This window comes from Streptopelia decaocto (genome assembly GCF_964273445.1).
Source record: "Streptopelia decaocto genome assembly, chromosome: 2".
In the NCBI taxonomy this organism is placed as follows: Eukaryota; Metazoa; Chordata; class Aves; order Columbiformes; family Columbidae; genus Streptopelia; species Streptopelia decaocto.
The window spans coordinates 17,849,548-17,868,676 of record NC_138655.1 but is presented as its reverse complement, the minus strand read 5'-3'; the positions used below and the strand labels follow the sequence as shown (position 1 = coordinate 17,868,676).

Genomic DNA, 19,129 nt, shown 5'->3' with positions numbered 1-19,129 from the left:
TAGGAGAGTAAAGCCATGCACTGGTAACTGTCAGGCAATGACATTTCTTGGAAAAGAAGAGGAAATAGATTCTAAAAGGATGAAAGTGAGGAAAATTAGTTAAGAAAGGTCAGAGAGTGTTAAATGGTGTTGAGCACAGGTTGGAGGGATTTTAGGTGCATGAGGATGCAAGGAGAAGAGAACAAAACTGTTTAAACAGGAAAAAATTTAGTGATATTTGATTCAGATTGTCTACTTCAAGAAGTCTGAGGCATTAAACAAGTCTTTGTATATGCTGTGTTACAATAAAGATATTAAAGTAAATACAAATTTAAAACATACTGTACATTTCTGGCACTAGACATATACAAAAAAACCCCATTTCATTTTAACGTTTTTGAACACAAGACCTTTATCTCAAATCAAATGAAGTACAACTAGAAGATACTTAATTATCTTTTTTCCTTCAACAGTAAAGAAAAAACAAAACTCAAAACCATCAGTAGCATATAAAAATATAAAAAAAAATCTTTATTAAAACTACCACAGTAAATATTTGCACAAAACCTCGCATACTTTAATACAACTTTCTAGGAGCTGAGTAACACTGGCAGTCTGAAATTATGCAGCACAGGACATGTTAGATCTCCAATATCAATTAGGTTGATTTTTTTTTTTTTTTTTTTTTTTAATCTGCATCTTTTCATATCACATTAGATAGAAACAAAAAATTTCCAGCCATTCTTCAGGAACTTCATCAAGAGAAATACTCAGAACAGCAACATACTTTGGGCATCTTAGAATTTGCTAATTAAAATATTGGTTACAGTAAGGTAATTCAGAAAAACAGAACAACTCCATCCAGTAAATCATTTGTCTTGATTCTGAGGCACAGAAAATACAGCTAGAACTAGGGAAAAGTTAAGCTGTTTTGCAGTTAAGACATAAAACATTACTATTCCTTCAGGATCCAGAAAATGGGGATTGAAACTTAATTGTGGTTAATTAACTTCTGCCCCTTTCAAAAGACAGTGTAGGTGTCATCGCTCTTTTATATGATAAGGCTTCTCCTTCTAAATTCAGTATCAGATACATCTTAATTTAGCTACCACATCCCTCAGAAATGTCTGTGGTTCACTGGATGCAGAAGGAATTTTGAGTAATGAAGCTTCTAATTTAAGTACATTAATTCAGGTAGATGATTCAGAATACAATGCAAAAAATCCAGGAACTCCTCTTCAGCTTGCTTGGTATTGAGACCTGAACTTTTACGGTTCAGTATAGAGGGAAATTAGGCCTTTAACTCAGGTCCTGAATCCCCCTCCTGAAACTGTGGAGGGTGTTTATGGCATGTGAAAGTGAGCACACAACACCTTGTACAAATCTCATCTTTGTGGAAACTTTAGGCATATAGAGAAATTAACAGTCAATAACTTAATTGTGTTTAGATTTTGTGGTCCCAGGAGCATAAAATTTTGGGGTGACAGTTTTGAGTATTAAATATCTTCACTGTGTCTATGTTTTTCCAGGAACCTAACATTGCTGTCTGACTGTTGCCACAATTGTGACAAACCTGGAGCTTCCAGAAGAAAGTAACTATTTCATATGGAAGAAAATTCAGTCTCCAGTTCCACAATCAGATTTTGTGGTGCACAGATATTACTCAAAGAGATTTCTGTGTTACCAAAATATCCATCCTCTTCTGTTTGAGAGCCTGATGACACTGGGTGACTGACCTTCTTTGGCCTGCTGGTTAGGTACAGGTTGCTTTCAGCATAGCTAGTGATAAGATAAACACCTCTACAGAATCATCATATACATTCATTCTGTCTCTTCTAAATTTCAGCTATGTGCAAACAACAGTTCCTTGAATCTGATTACCTGCTTCAAGCATATCAGAGTGAAAAGGTGTAAATGGTTAAAAAATATTATTTAAACAAAATCTCATTCACAACAAAAATACATATAGAGAGGCCTCCAGACAGCATTAAATGGAGAACAACTGCACTTTATGTCACTTTGACATTACTTTCTAATGCATTAGTGGCCAGAGATGGGAAACTGTTTCTGAATCTTTTTATTGATTCAGTACAGAGATTTTACTCTGTAGTACCACCTAGACTGAAAAGTAGCACGAGTCTCCACACTCCAGACCTTAAAGCTAACCTTCCAAAATAAACTTATCATCTCAGATAATTTTTCAGAGATTTCATATATCTATGAAACATTTCAGATTTTCTGCAAAAATTTTCATGTACAGAATTGGATACTTACTTTGCAAAGACCACAATATAAAAATACAAAACCACCAAACAAACAAAGGTCTCTATAAATTGAAATGATAAAATGATTTCAGTTAACAGTCCTTAGGAAGACTTACAAATAATAAGGGTTCATAGGTCACCCAAAACATACCTTCACATCTGGGGAGAGGATGATTCCAGTTACGGCTGATACCATGAAGACAAGTCAGAGCTGAATTACCAATTAATGTGTAGCCAGGAAAACACTCAAATGAAATAGTTTGACCAACCGTAAAGTCATTTCCAACAACAAAACCATTACGAAATGGCCGAGGGTCAGGACAGCTTTGTAGCTGATATGCTGAAATAAATAAATAATAATAAAGGGCAGGGGGGACACAACGTTGGAAGTAAAATTCAAATTCTTATTATTTAAAAAATAGAATATTTGCATCAGAATAAAATTTACAAATCATGGAGATCTCATATGTCTTAAATTCCATCATGATGACAGTCAATATCATTGCTCCTACAGTAGGAAAAGCACAGCAATTCTGGAAATATGCATAAAAGCTAATTTCCAATTCCAAACCTCATATGGGAAACATAATACTACAACAGAAGATTAAATGATCTTATGTTGTTTATGCTTTAATAATGTGTGTGTGAACAAATACCCAACATACTATTCAACAGGTTTTTTGAACAGAGTCCACTAATGCAAAAATGAGACTAGATGTTTAATTTTTTCTTTTAATATTAGTAAGTACAGCAGTATGGAAATAAGAAGAGAGTAAAAATTAATTTACACTTTGTGTTTTCTCCATTTAAGTCTTCAAAAGGTAGGCCAATGACTGTCTCCTTAAGAATACAAATTGCTTCCAAGTGCACCCTGACGTTGACCATAAACAAGGATCCAAGCTGCTGACAGTGAAAATTAAAAAGGCTGTAGAGGAGTATCTGAACTACAGACATGGGAAAAAACTAACAGATATGGAAGACTGATGTGATGCTATGAAACGGAAGAGGCTAAGAGCTGATGAACCTCTAAAAAAAGTGCATGAGAATGACAAACAGCAGAACAAATAAGAAAAGAAAATCAGGTACCCTATACTGCATGCTGCGTGATGAATAAAGTATTAAGGAACAAAAAAGGGCCAAACTAAGAAGCCCTCTCACAACAAAAAGGGAATGTAAAACACGGGAGATGGGATTTAGAATGCTTGAACCTACCAAGAGCCCTAACATGAAAGGCATGGCATGGAGCAGGAGGATCCAATGTTGCCAGGTGACCACCTTTCCAAGACTGATAGGGCAGAGACTTCCAGGTGGGAGAGCAACACTGGTGTTTAGAGATTATATTAAGTGCCATGGAAGAAAAATACTACCAGAAACAAAGAAGGACTACGGAATACTCATAGTTAGAAAGCAAAACTCCAGAAACAGAAATGTAAATGTCGTATTGAGCTGACTCTACAAATGTCTAAACAGGAAAATGGTAGCTAACAGGAAATGTTAAGTAAAATTAGACAAGATGCAAAAATACAATAGGTGGTAGTAAGTGCCAAAATGTCCACCTCATCAGGGTAACCCAACAAAATAAAATTTTGAATAAGGGAAATAATCATTCCCTAGAATAAGCAGTTGGAGAGGCCACAAGAAAATGTTATTTTAGATTTGAACCATTTTGAACTCAAGCCTTAGTTTGAGAAGTATTTCTGGGAGAGCTGCTCCACAATAGCAGTCATAATGCAGTTTGATTGAACTGGGAGGGAGCGAGGCAAATAAACCCAGTATAGGGATATAAAATTTTCTGGAAAGGAAATTATACAAAAATGAGGTAATGTAGTTTGGAATCTGCTAATTTACACTACTTTAAAAGTCCAGGTAAAACACATTCTACAATTCAGAATAAAAAGAATACTAAAGTGGTTCAGAGAAATGCCTATGTGACTCAGTAGGAAAGTTTAAAAAGCTACAATAGGGAAATGTTGGCATTTAAATAAAAATGTTTTGCAGAAGATGTCTCAGCTGACCATAAAGAAACATTTGACATCTAGGGAACTGGAGGTATAATTCATGACAAATGACCAAAAAAAAAAAAAAAAAAGACACAAATAAAAAAAACCCAAACAAGAAACCACAAGATACAAGATACAGTGCTTGCATTACACAGGTCTAAGGTTCTAGATTAATTTGAAATAAATACAAAAATACTTCACTAAATAGGTAAGGCAAAGGACCAGGACCAGCTGGCTTTCACCCAGAAGAGCTTCTGAACCAAGATATGTTAACATATAATTTCAAGATCTGATCTGAAGGACTAGTGATTTCACAATGTAAATCACATCTATCTTTAGAGAAGATCCTTTAAATTACAGTTCAGTGAGCCTGATTTCTATATCTTAATATGATACAGCCTATAACAAAGAATAGCACTACTAAGCACATGGCTAAACATGGGTTTTTGGGAAAGAGATCGGGGTGATATGACTGAAGTTCAAAAAAATCATGAAAACAGGGGAAAGACTGAATGTAAAAGTGCCATCAAATTGCAAAATAATAGAATTAAGAGTCTGACAGCAACTGTGGATACTGTAAAAGTACAAAAGAAACCTGTTAGGCTTCTCTGCTGCTAAGCAGTATTTCTTTTTGCCATTGGAAATAATGTACTGAGCTAGATAGAACTTTTTTCTGAACCAATAATGGTTTTCTTTTTTATTGTATATTTTTGAAGAAAACAGTTCTCTCTCATGTGATTAAAAACACAGAGAGGAACTTAATTTTTTTAATTCTTTGTCAAATAGCAGCATTTCTGAAATGATTACTGTTACTGTTAATAGCAGTAATAGTATAGGCTCTTAAGTCTTTTACTGCCCTCTTAACAGTAAATTTTAAAGTCAGTAGATTTTAAAGTTCCTTTACTCCTAAAAATTGTATCATATGCCAAATAACAAGTGAATAAAATCTTACCAAGCAATTTAAGTCATAAAGTGACTTTTTCTTTAAAAGCTCCTGCTCTTCAGAGGGGCTCACTTTCAGAATGTTACATAGAGTTCAAGTTAATTTGGACTTGTTACTATCTATTGAAAGAGTAATAGCAGACCACTATAAAGTAAAAACTCTTTAAATCATCCTTTGATGTTATTCATATTGTGAAACTTATAGTTTATAATATACCCTTTTATAATATCCCTTTTAAATGAATTGGCAATTGTAAAATAGAATTATGATCTTGCAGTCTTCACCAGCTTAGCATGACCTATTTGGGTACAAGAGAACATGAATCATCTAGCAATATTGCCAACCAGGAAATAAAATGGATTTGGAGATTTCTGAGTTGGCATCATTCTGTACTAGCCTACATGGATCAAGTACTCTGAACCAATATTTAGATTTTCCCCTTCCAGAACCCAAGAGACAAAATTGAGATTCCCATATGCTTATAAAGATTGAATAATAGACATTCTTACTTTGTAAAGCCATGCAATGTAAATTAATAGACCAACCAAATTCAGATCAGTTTGCTTACATTTGAACTGCTTTTTAAAGACAAAATGCAATTTTTGCTATTTCATTTTAATTTTCTGCATTCTTCTATTTGATCTCAATGTATAACACTGGGGTTTGAAGCTCACAATTCTTTTATTCCATGTTTATGTTTTAGGAATTCCAAAAAAGAAATATCTTCCAACAGCCACCTTTTTCTCACATAAGAATGTCAAAATCTCACCTTGGTATATAATATGAAATCCTTGTTTGTTCTGTGAGTAATCACTGTGAAAGTATAAGCTGGTTTCATGAGTCGTGCTGAACAGAGAGGCTGGTAGCTGAGGGCCACTTAGTCTCCCAATAATCGTGCTAGTTTCTGTAGATCCACTCCTAACTTCTAAGTAATCATGTATGGTCTCCGTTGAGAAATTCACAAATTGCAAATGCACACCTGAAAAACATTGTCAATAAATAAAAGCCACCAGTAGCAATACCAGCAGGGAAAATAAAGTATGTATGTTTTACACTGATAATATCAGAAAACAATGTAGATCAGTGGAAATGTGAGTGTTAAGCTCCCATGTACACTCCACTGATTTCAGTTTGAAGCATTGATTCTCCTCATGCATTACTAATTCTGAGAGGCTGGCAAGGAAAAAAATGCTAACACTGAAATACTAACATGATCTAAGGCTTTGAACTGTAGGTTATTTATATGTCACCTTTTGGCAAAGTTTATTGTTTGTGCATTTAGGGTAAATTTCAGCTATGAACATTGAATACTTTTAATTTAGTGAGGTCTTTCCTGTTTTAAATTGCATAAAATAGCCTCCAGTTCTTCTAAAAGAAAAAAATGCTTTGTGCGCCACACCTGGAAGAAAACAGTGACAGAATTCTGTCAGAAATAGCTGCATTTCACATAAACTGATCTATCTCAGCTGATATATATTAACACCTGTAGAAGAAAAAATGATGCAGTAAAAATTATGCTTATAATATGGATTATATATATTGTAAAGGTAAGTGGAAGGAAAGTGTCTGCTTCTCTAAGAGTATCTGGTCAAGGGCATTTTTAAATGAAGTAAGGCAAAATAAGAAAATGAGGAAATCATAAACAAGAACATGCAAGGTCATAAACCTGAGGGAGGCAGTGATGAGAACCAAACCTGATCACACTAATTGATGAGGTTGAGTCGGAGTCTGAGAATATTTATTCTAATGAGGTTATCTGATCAGGGATTTTATCAACTGGGAAACCAAGAGAAAAGAGGGAAACCAGAAACTACAATAATAGAATCACAAAATTATTTAGGTTGGAAGGAACCTTAAAGATAGCTAATTCCAATGCCATCTTTCATTAGATCAGGTTGCTCAAAGACCAACCCAGCCTGGCCTTGAACACTTCCAGGAATGAGGCATCCATAGGTTCTTTGTGCAACCTGTTCAGTGTCTCACCAGTCTCATGATGAAGAATTTCTTCCTTATATCTAAACTAAATCTACCTTTTTTCAGTTTAAAGCCATTACTCCTTGTCTTATCACTACACATCCTTGTAAAAAGTCACTCTCCAACTTTCTTGTAGGTCCCCTTTAGGTATCAGAAGGCTGTTATAATGTCTCCCCGGAGCCTTCTCTTCTCCAGGATGAACCTCTCTCAGGATGTCTCCATAGGAGAGGTGTTCCAGATCTGTGGTAATTATTGTGGCCCTCCTCTGGACTTGCTCCAACAGGTCCATGTCCTTCTTATGTTGAGGGTCCCAGAGCAGGATGCAATACTGCACGTGGGGTCTCACTGGAGTAGAGGGGGAAAATCACTTCCCTCAACCTGCTGGTCACGCTTTCAATGCAGCCCAGGGTATAGCCGGTTTTCTGGGCAGCCAGTGCACATTGCTGGATCATGTTGAGCTTATCAACCAACACCCCCCAAGTCCTTGTCCTCAGAGCTGCTCTCAATTCATTCTCCACTCAGTTTGTATTTGTGTTTGGGATTGCCCAATATACAAAGACACAGAACTGACAAAGCAAACATGGAACAAATGAGAAAAAACAAACCTTGCCAGTCACACTAATTGATAGGCTGTCAAGAAACTACAAGCACAACTTCCAGGAAATTCAACCAGGACTTTGCAACTAATAAGATTATAAACCAGGAGGACCACACCTGGAGGAGTGCAGGAACTGACAGACCTATACAAACCCCTGAGGGGATGTGTAGGGGAGATGGGAACAGGGAGGAACAACGAAGAGGGTAGCCAGAAAGGGTATAAAAGGGGCGGGGTGCATGTAGAATGGAGAGGGTCAGTATGTTTGTCTGGCTGAGCTCTGTACTTGACCACCAGTCTGTCCTATCATCTCATATCTTCTTAACTATCTCATGTCTTTTCTTAAATCTGTCTTTGTGTAATCTCACTCTCTATACCTTGTGTATGTGTGCTACAAGGACTATGTGCTATCTACTGGTGAGGTCTGTGTCTGTGAGTGGAATTTGATGTTAGCTGCAGGATTCAGACCAGGGGTGTGAGTGCCCTGCAGCCTGTGGTGTCAGCTACTGGAGTGAGAAGCCATAGCTCTCTGGATCTAGAGAGAGTCCTGCAGGGTCTCTGACCAGCCTCACCTAGTTGAAGATCTCCCTGCTCATTGAAGTGGGATTCAACTAGATGACTTTTAAAGGTCCCTTCTAACCCAAACTATTATATGATTCTACAGACCTTGTACCAAGAATTCCAGCTAATGGGAGGATCAGCGTGAATGGGCTAGATGCCAGCCACTGGTGTCAGAAGCAGAGGTGTTGGTGTCCCTGGCCTGAAGTGGGTGTGAGGGTCTTTCCTGGTGTCTGAGGGTCTTTAATTTACAGCCACTGGAGTAGGAATAGTGTATGTTCTCAAAACCAATTACTGGGGAGAGCTGTGTGAGTGAGGTGACTAAGGAGCTCAGCAGTGCCTGCTGCTGGCTACTGAGAGGGCAAGTGTCTACATCCTCTCCAATCCTGGGATGTGGGGGGCTGCACATGTGTCACCTGCTAACAAACTTCAAACTGGACTAGCTGGTGAGTAGGAAGGCATCAAGATGGACTGGACGGCAAGTAGAGGACTGGTGAAACAGTTAATGATGTCTGAGATCCAGACAAGGGTGCTGGGTGAACACTCAAGGGATGCATAAATGTGTGTATTCGTGAACCTAGAAAGTGTTGTGTGTGTGCCTGCACTAGTGAACTTTTGCCTCTGCCAGCCCAAAAGGAGAAGGGGATATGGCTGCCCGTGCTTCTGTTTTTTGTGAGTCCTGTACGTAGGTGCTGTTGAAGGCAGCACCTTCTCTGTGGCAGTCTGTGTGACCAGTCATGTCAGTGTCCTCTGTGTGTGCAAGTCTGTGCTCATCTTCGATACTGTTTGAATTTGCAAATGGGAAAGTGGCAGCCATGTCCCCCACTCTGAGCAGAAACATTGTGTCCCTGGACACTAGGCTGGGCACCAGTAGCTGAGCAGAAGGGTCCTCGGCTGGAGCGGTGGGAGGAGGTGGCCACACTCCTTACATCTCTTAACATGTATATGATTTCCGAGTCACAAAAAATGATATTATCTAACCATCACTCATCAGTACTTCTCCCGTTAAACCTGCAGTTCAGTTTTTTAATTCTCACACACACACTGTGCCATATGATGATCTCGTGGAATGAAATTTCTGATTATTTGATTCATAGAAACATAGAATCATTTTGATTGGAAAAGACCCTCAAGATCATCAAGTCCAACTGATAACACTGGCACTAAGTCATGTCCCTAAGAATTTCATCTATGTGTATGTTAAACACCTCCAAGGATGGTCAGTCCACCACTTCCCTGAGCAGCCTTTTCCAATGTGTGAAAAACCCTTCAGTGAAGAAATTTTTCCTCATATCCAATCTAAAGCTCCCCTGGCACAACTTGAGGCCATTTCCTCTCATCCCATTGCTTTCTACTTGGGAGAAGAGACCAACACCCTCCTTGCTACAACCTCCATTCACATAGTTGTAGAGAGCCTCCTTTTCTCCAGGCTAAACAGCCCCAGTTCCCTCAGCCACTCCTCATAAGACTTGTGCTCTAGATCAGGGGTGTCAAACTCATTTTCACCAGGGGCCACATCAGCCTCACAGTTGCCTTCCAAGGCTACTTCCAAATTTATATAGTCCTAAAATGGCATTTGGCCCTTGAGGCTGATGTGGCCCCTGGTGAAAATGAGTTTGACACCCTTGCTCTAGACCCTTCACCAGCTTTGCTGCCCTTCTCTGAACTCACTCCAGCACTTCCATGTCTTTCTTGTAGCCAAGGGCCCAAATCTGAAAACAGGATTTGAGGTGCAAACTCACCAGTGCCAAGTACAGGGGGATGATCACTGCCCTAGTCCCTCTGGCCACACTATTTCTGACACAAGCCAGGATGCTGTTGGCCTTTTTGGCCACCTGGGCACACTGCTGGCTCATATTCAGCCAGCTGTTGACCAACATTCCCAGGTTCTTTTCCACCAGGTAGCTTTCCAGCCACTCATCCCCAAGCCTGTAGTACTGCCTGGGGTTGTTGTGACCCATCTGCAGGACCAGGCACTTGGCCTTGTTGGACCTCATACAATTGGCCTCAGCCCATCAATCCAGCCGGTCCAGATTCCTCTGTAGAACCTTCCTACCCTCCAGCAGATCAACACTCTCACCCAACTTCGTGCCATCTGCAAACTTACTGAGAGTCCACTCCATCTAATCCTTCAGATCATTGATTCAATAAGGAAAAAGAAGGCATCTTCCTACCCCTCTTAACTAGGTGATATATTACAACATTTATGTGGCAGGATGAGAAGAAAATGCTCAGTAGCTGAGTAGCTATAGAACTCTTTAAAAGTTTTCCTGTTTATACATATTTCTAGATAGGTTACAAAAAAACAGAATCTATATTTTGTCTAGAATTAGTGCAAGTGTGGAATGATAATTGAGTACTTTCATTAAGAAGGTGAGTGAGTCCCACTGGTGTTTCTGGCAAAGACAATCAACATAACTTCCTATAAATTTGAAAGGAAAAGATAAAATGTCAGATTAATTATTGAAAAGTCATGAATAATTTTGTAACTGCTAAACTGTAATAACTAAGTAGTATTTTTCACTGTCTTTTAGAGCTTTCTCCCCAGATATCATGTAAAGTTTATGAATGGTTTTCTGAAGTATGTAACATTTTATATGTCACAAGAAAAAAGTTTGGTGCATAATTAAATTACTTTAACTCTGATTATCTCTGTCTCTCTGTATCTGAAGACAGCCTATATGTGATAAGAAAATTTCTGCTTATGTCATTCTTTGACTTCGCAAGCCTTCCAAATACTTCTTGCACAAAGAATCCAGTTATTTCCAAACTTTGCTCTTTCTCTGTCCATGTAGGCTTGACCTTTTATTTGATCCTGTGAATAAAACACTTTCCAAAGTTTAAAATCTCATTCATAACTGCCAACTCATGCTATCTTACTGTCATTTTAACCCACTTTGTTTGATACAAAACAAGCTATATTGTACGTATGCCTATCATTTTGCTCTCTGTATTCTGCTGTCTTTCTCTGCAAGTTCTTGACCCATAGTATTCTTCTGAATTATTCACCCTCTGCTCAGACTGTAGCACCTGCCTGTTTGTCTCAGATTTCTGCTTGTTAGACTGTTTTTTTTCCATAGCTTTTTTGCCTCTTGAATAAGTATTTCACATGTTTATATATAAAATTTAGCAATAAATCTCAGAAAGAATAGCAACAAATTGTATAAAGTAACTTTGTAAGTTGATTGAAATCAACATAGTGTGATTAGCTAACATAAAGTGGAAAAGCTTAGGAACTGTAACTTCTAACCAGGAAAAGGTCTTGTTAGAAAAACTTAAAGAATTGAAAGCCTATAGAATGTTCTCCTGATGTTGCTTTTGAGTTTTTCTATTTATTATTCAAAATAATCAGATGTATGTGCCTCCACTGGACTAGAACCAGAGCATCACTAAAACCATTTTTAGTCATCACTTTTTTTGGATGTCATTTTTTAATTTTTACAATGAAATTTTAATTTTCAATTCAATTTTAAAGATACCTTGTTTAGAAATGGTCAAAAATGTCAAGCATATTTCAATTTGTGCAGTTTTAGTTTTCTCCTAGAAAAAGAAGTATTTAGTTTTTCTACACATGGACTGGAAAACTAGCAGGGATCTGCATGGGATCCAAAGATTCTAGACAACATTATGATTCATGATTAAATAACAGATGCTGTCATTTTAAGATGTCTAAAATCAAGGTAATGACAGAAATAAAGTATCAATGCTATTTCCATAAAATGCTATTAAAAAAACCAACCAACCAAACAAACAAACCAACCCCAAAGCCAACAAAAAAGCAAGTAAGCAAACAAGCAAATGAAAAAAAACCCACAAACCTATTGACTTGAAAATTGTGACTGTGTTTCCCACAGATAGATTCTTTAAGTTAATGTCACTATTCTTCAGTTTAAACAACTGATACACAACAACTGACTTTCATTTAAATGGTAAGTGAACCAGGCTGACTATACTTATAATCAAAAAGATTACAAAATTGATTTTAAAAACAGAACAGAAAGAATATGAACAGATGTAGTAGAGAAAACTATTTGGGATGTCACATTCATTTACTACAGAAAACCTAGAAATTCTGTATCACAAAGTAAAGAAGATGACAGAAGATGGCAAAAGCAAAATAGAAAACACCTGAAAAAACAGCATGTTATTGAACTAACATAAAGAAAAAAATTCAAGTGTATGTGCTCTTACAAAAGTGCCACAAGCATTAAAAAATTGGGTGGAACAACTGTATTGGCTAACTTTGAATAAAGATTTTGCTATTTATTTGGGGGGGGGGTTATGATCACACAAAGAGAAATCAAGCATGTTAAGTTAGAAAATTGAGCTTAATTCTAATTAAATAATTTTGTCTTTATCAGAAAATTTTAGTATATCTTTCTTTTAAGGCTTTGATAATTTCTTTAAATGAATTATATATTTATATATATATTACAGAATATATATTCACAATATTTAAAAATCTATTTTCATTGCTTTGAATCCATAAAAACCTCAAAAAAAATAATCCATTAAAGATCACATACCAAAACCAATAGGTAGCTTTATTGTCCATGTACAATCCAAACTGCTAGGATAGTTTCCAGGAAAGCCAGGGCTCAGGATCACTCCACTGAAGTCTGACATACCACCACCACATTGTGCTGTGAAAAAAGTAAATAAATAAAGAAAACAAATACATTTTTCAGAGGGGTAGAATGAGCTAAAGAATTAATCCAGAACACTGAAGATCTTTCCGACATTAATAATACAATAATAAACAAGTTTTTTGTTTCAGAAAATACAGAAACTTTCTTTTACTACTAAATATCTGTAGCAAAGTAATTTACAAGTAGGTACTTTAAAAACATGTATCTACTCTGAAACTATTGTGGGGAACACATGCACCTGAAAAAGAGATGTTTATGCCACATTCTATCTGGATGAACCACCCTTGTGAACAGCCAAGCAGCACACAACAATGCATAGCAACATTAAAACAATTCCACAATAGTTTGCAAAGAAGCATCGGAATAATACAATATTGTATTTTTAAAAGTTGGTTGTGTACTTAAAATATTTCAGGAGGCCTTTTAAAAACTGCAGTTATATCCTGCTGTTCTAAAAATGAGTTAAAATAAACAGACTTAGAAAATGTACACACACACATATTCCCAGAATTTGTACTAAAACCATATTTGAGCTTTTTTTTTTTAGGCATGACAGTGAATAAAGTAACTTTTATTTAACAGTTTTGTCCCATTAACGGTTGCTACATGCTTTGAAATACAGTTAAAAACATTACTTGAAAAAAAAAGAAAGAAAAAAATAATGGAAAAGAAAAATCTCTAACATTTCAGCACAGCATCTCTGTCTTCAGACTTCCTAGACATATGTTAATTCATCATGTTGAAAACTGAAGACTGAGTCCTTTAAAAATTTTGCAGATATCTGAATCTTGTTGAATATTTATAAATTCTAAGATGAGGGAGCTTAGTACCTCATAGGATCTTTTTAATACCTCATAGGATTAAGAACAGGATTATGTGAGGCATCTCAAGAGGATGTGTAATCTGTCTTGAAGAAAAGCAAAGTACATAATCTTTAATGAGATCTGCAGCATCCTATTTTTCATATATTCAAGATTATAAAAACAGGTAACTTTCACTGTTGGGAAACCCAAACAAAAAGCATTTCTATTCAGTGAAAGAGAAAACAAATAGAGTTTCATATCCCTCACATATATTCATCATATAAAGATAATATATTTAAATGCACTTCAGATGTTTCATTTTGGTTTTGGCAGGCTTCCAGTGCTGCTTCTAACAATATTAATATGGTAATGTATATAGATTAATTTGAAAAGTAATGTGTCTTTTGAAATTGGGTAGACATGCCTTATGTTGAACTTATTATAGATGAAAAAGTAAAGCTATTTCTATTTTAGCATTTTCTATAATAGCCATCACTCTGCTGTGAAAATGATTAATAAATATATTAACTATGTTTGCAAGGATCTTTGGAGGTCTTATCGCTGATAATGAATTGATGATAGGTTCTGACTGGAACGTAATTTGTTCTTTCTTCTTCTGACTGGGCATTTCAGAAAAGCTTTGCCAAAATGAATGTGCAGTATAGTTCAAAAACCTTCATTTTAATTTGATCATTTTCACTTTTAATTAAGTTCTTCCTATTCTTTCCTTGACACGTCTCTTATTTTTGAGTTCTGTGGCTTTCTCGTTTTGGCATATTTAAGAAAGTTTGTATAAATTGAACATACCTAAACATATTGGAATTGGATAATTCCATCTTCTTACTGGTCCAGGCATACAGGTGATATGTGAATGTCCCTGAAATGACACATTTGTTAATTCATATAATAAAAAATTTATGGCACATCATTAACATCTCAAAAAATAATTTATGATTTAAAACACCATCAAAATTTGTAAAACACAATAAGGTATAATGTTGATATTGTACACTGTGAACTGCATCATGCCTTCAGTACAACAGAGAAGACTGTAATCTTAAATATGAGACTGTTAGTCCACTAGAGAATTGTGTCTATGTCCTTATAACAGTATCTAGCTGAACTCTGTATCAGCTTTGCTATAAACTAAGGGTCTAGAAACTAAAGGTTTAATTGGAGTAATGTTTCAATAGTATTTATCTGCGTCCTTTGTGTAATATGATAAAAATGTATTAACTATATACACTATAGAGTACTGACTTTACATTTCAAATTCATACTTATTCTAAATGTATTCCTTACCCTCTCCCCTGAAAGAGTTTGCTTAAGTTGCCAAAAGCTGAGATATTTAAGGTATCTCTTTATGACACGTTTCCCTTTACAATATATGAGGTGTCGTGATTTCAAGGCAACCTGTTACAGAGAAGTTCCAAGACTCACCAGAGTGACCCTCTGTTTTGTTCATAAGTCTCATGTAACTGTAATTATCTTCCAGAGGCGGCACACAAAAATGAAAAATCTTAAGAGAAAACTGTACCTGGGATATATTGCAAAACCATATAGTATACACCTTAAGGTAACCTACTAGAAAGAAATTAGTAGTTTTTAACGTGTTTGTCCAACCTTCATATAAAGAGAAAACTTAGTGTTTCATGTTAAACCTCTTTATCAATTCAGAGCCTGTAGTATTTGAGGGAAGCAAGCATCTCTAAAACACACAGGGTAACTGTGAATAATTGATTCATCAATCTGCAATCCATTATTTTTCTCTCTCAGAAGAAAAACAAACACACTTTCTCCAAAGTGAAAGTAAACATATTTGCTCATTGCTAGAAGAAAAAAATAAAGTGACAAAATCATACTGTATAGTCAGAAGAACAATATGAAGGGAAGAGGTTTTACATCTGTGTTTGAACACTCTATGCTACAATGTTCTTTGCATTTTCTTTATTTCAGCCATTTACTGTGGCTTGTCTTCTCACATATTTGTATTTAAGTATGAAATTAAAATAAAGAAGAAAAAAATCATTGACAGGTTGCTCCTAAGAATGACTGGCTAAAATCAGGTAACATAAGAAGTAAACTTCAGTAGTTATTGTCGGAGTTGCAATCACAGAACATTTCAGTTATTCTTTAAAAGTTAGAAGGCTGCAGGCATTTTCTCCCTTTCTTTTTACTATGCATAGGTAATGTGATTGCTTTTTCTCTTTTTACTCTCTCAAAGAGCTAAGGTGGAGACTACAGACTCTGCAGTCACTCATGAGAAAAAAAACATAGTTTCAAATAGTTACCTACCATTTGAAACCTTAGTCGTTTTGGTCAGTGCCTCAAGTGGAAACAATACTCAGTTTTGGATTTGATTCTACAGTGTAACTGTACAAATTTTTTGAAAATATTATCAAGACCTTTCCCAAAGGCAGATAGATTTCTACTGGTTATATGTGCTCAGTAACCCAAAGAGGAAAATTAGACACAATGTACAATCACTTCATTGCCCTTGGTTATATCTTTTTGCTAATGCAGGAGCATAGCAAATCTTCTTGGCAACAAAACCTCCCATATTTGAAAACCTTTTTGGATTAAAAAAATCAAAAAAAATACTGAACAAAAGTAACTGACACGATCTGATGTACTGAGAAAAATTTTTATTTTCCCTCTGTTTGTTCTTATTCCTGTTCTTCATTTAATTTCTTTTTCCTCCTGTACATAGAGAACTATTGATAATTGCTCATCAAGTAATTTAACTTAATATGCCAACACTTCAGACCTCAGCTATGCATACTAAAGAAGCCATCAATAATAAATAACATCTGTAATCACTAATGCAGAGGAAGCACAGAGCCACACACTTCTGATGGAATATTTAGATAGTTGCTAATTTAATATTTGGCAGAAAAGACTACCAGTCCTGCAAGCTTCACAACTCCTGAAGAATTTAGTGTTCATTTCACATTGACAGACTCAAACATAACCATGTTAAAGAACTAAAAGGGATCATTTGGAATTGGAAACTTGTCTCACCTGAAGAGAATAACCCTGATCACACTGGAAAGACACCACGTCTCCAACCATGTATCTATCTCCAATTTTGATCCCACTGCTTGGGGTCTGTGGTTCAGGACAAGAGTCCAAACCTATAGCTGTGAAAAATTGAGAAGTTTAGACATACTAAGGAACATAAAATCTGTCTTTAGATCCACATAGAACTTCTGTGTACACTGCATATAGGCCCGGTGTACTGATACGTTTAGGAAGCTCTTGGATACCAGCAGTTTGTTTGTGGACAAGCAAGTGGTATATTATTTTGGAACAACTGTTATATAGGGAGAAAAACCTCCTTTACTGAGTAAAAGAAAAGGAAAGAAATAAGCAGGGTGGCAACAAACACTTCCCAACCATCTGCAGTCTCAACTCAAAGTCTCCTATAAACTTCCTGGCTCAGACTCATTCATTTCCACCTCCAGCCTCGTTCCTAATTATAGTCTGCATAATTAAAGCTGGGAACATACCCCCTTTCTTTTCCCAGCACCTGTTCCTGGGGATGCTAACCAACACCACATCAAGTGTAAAACATACGAAAACCAATGCAAACTATAACTACTCAACTGCATCCAGTTTTTCACACGTCTGACTTTACTTTTCCATTCATGTACGCACACATACACACCCAGTAAATATTCACATCAAATTTCACCTAATCTGCTATTTTTAATTAATTAATTATCTATAGTTATAACACTAATATATCAAATTTCTGATTACAACAGAAGCTAATTTGCAAAGAGACTGTATGCTTTTTTCATGGTTATCAAAAAGAAAAGTAAATAAATTCTTTGTTGTGTCTACCCAGGAAGATTTACAAATATAAGTATATGTGTAACATTAGGTATAAGCAGCTCGGTTACTCTCTTTGTGTACTGTAAGAGTTATACCCCAAGTAGTTGTGAAGCAAGGACATTTAAGCACCTAAACATCAGTACACAGAGTAATCAGAAAATGTTGTGGAATTCAATAATGGCACCAATTCAATAAATCATCAACCTCTGCCATATAAAACTTGTTACTGCAACTGATCACTTCATGTAAGAAGATCGTTAAGTAAAAATGACTCCCTGAAGACTCTTAAAATGCTGTGTTTTTATACTATATGAAAGCTGAAAGCTTTCCAAGGAATTTATAAAACATACACATTATTATTGTTGCTGTTGTTTGTTTGTTTTTTTTTTTTAATTTTATATTTTGGTATTAAGAAGATTACACAATTTAGCAACAAGATATTTTCAATGAAATACAATACTGGCTTGCATCACTTTGTATAGAAAGGAATGTTGCTACTTTGAAAAAAGTTTGTATTTATTTCAAGGCTCTCCTCTGCAGGTTTACAGAAGAAGATGTAATGTTCCCTGTCTATGGCAGTAATACTTTTGTATATATCATTCACATACTTACTCATCCCATAATGATCCCATATTTGACATGTAGAAAGTGATGCAAACAAGTATTTTGCAACCTATGTCTACATAACATATGGGTTTTACCTTTAAAATCCTTATTTTCTTTTTTCTAACTACAAACCAAAAGAACATCAAAGAATCTATTTTGAAAATGGCTTATGGGCTTAGATCCACTTTTTATATTTCAGAGATCTAGATCATGATTCAGCTCATGTACAAAGTACAAATGTGAAAAGAACAGCAATACTTGGCTCATAATGACGGCTTATAATCTATTTTGAACAGTTAAGAGTTAGTAGTAATCAGCTTCCAATTACTGAACCTTCAGCTGAAATGCAAAACCTAACTATGTGAATACTCAGGCCACACAAAGTGAAATAAGTTCGTTTAAATGCCTTTCTCAGAATATGTATCTTAACAGCTCAAACCAGATCACAGTTATTCAGCCTATTGTGCTCTCACTTCAATTAATAAAATAACGCTTGGAAAAAAAAACACTGCTTGAATATCTACAATGTCTTTCAACAAATGTAACAAGGTTGCTGCCTTCCCAGCTGAATGGCTAGTTTAGAACTTGCATCTCTAGAATGTCATTATATTTATTCAGGTGAAATCATAAGTGTGTTCATATACCATACTGCAGGAGTGTCATACTAATTTTCAGCTCGCAGTTGCCTTCAAAGGGCTGAATGTAATTTTAGGACTGCATAAAGGTAGGAGTACTGCCATACTCTTCATTATCGACAGAGTCAGTGATGGTTCATAACTTGTACTTTGAGCCATATTATACTACTATCTCAGTGTGATGTGTTAGATTTTAAAACTTTCATGAGCAATGGATAGAAAGTAAAGAGATTTTTACATAGGTATTCATTGAAAACACTTTCAGTATCTTCTAACTTTTACATAG

At 35.8% G+C, this 19,129-nt stretch overlaps 1 protein-coding gene across 3 annotated transcripts in view; it reads right to left on the bottom strand.

Annotated features, from left to right (window-relative positions):
- Window positions 1-19,129, bottom strand: part of CSMD3 (CUB and Sushi multiple domains 3) — a gene marked incomplete at its 5' end in the record, with an annotated part of 631,488 nt that overhangs the window by 87,257 nt on the left and 525,102 nt on the right. For all 3 annotated transcript variants that reach the window (XM_082045128.1, XM_082045129.1, XM_082045130.1), the window contains 5 exons: window positions 2,395-2,583; window positions 5,956-6,165; window positions 12,840-12,956; window positions 14,573-14,642; window positions 16,787-16,905. In XM_082045128.1, the coding sequence (XP_081901254.1) occupies window positions 2,395-2,583; window positions 5,956-6,165; window positions 12,840-12,956; window positions 14,573-14,642; window positions 16,787-16,905 (705 nt within the window). The remainder of the gene's footprint in view (window positions 1-2,394; window positions 2,584-5,955; window positions 6,166-12,839; window positions 12,957-14,572; window positions 14,643-16,786; window positions 16,906-19,129) is intronic.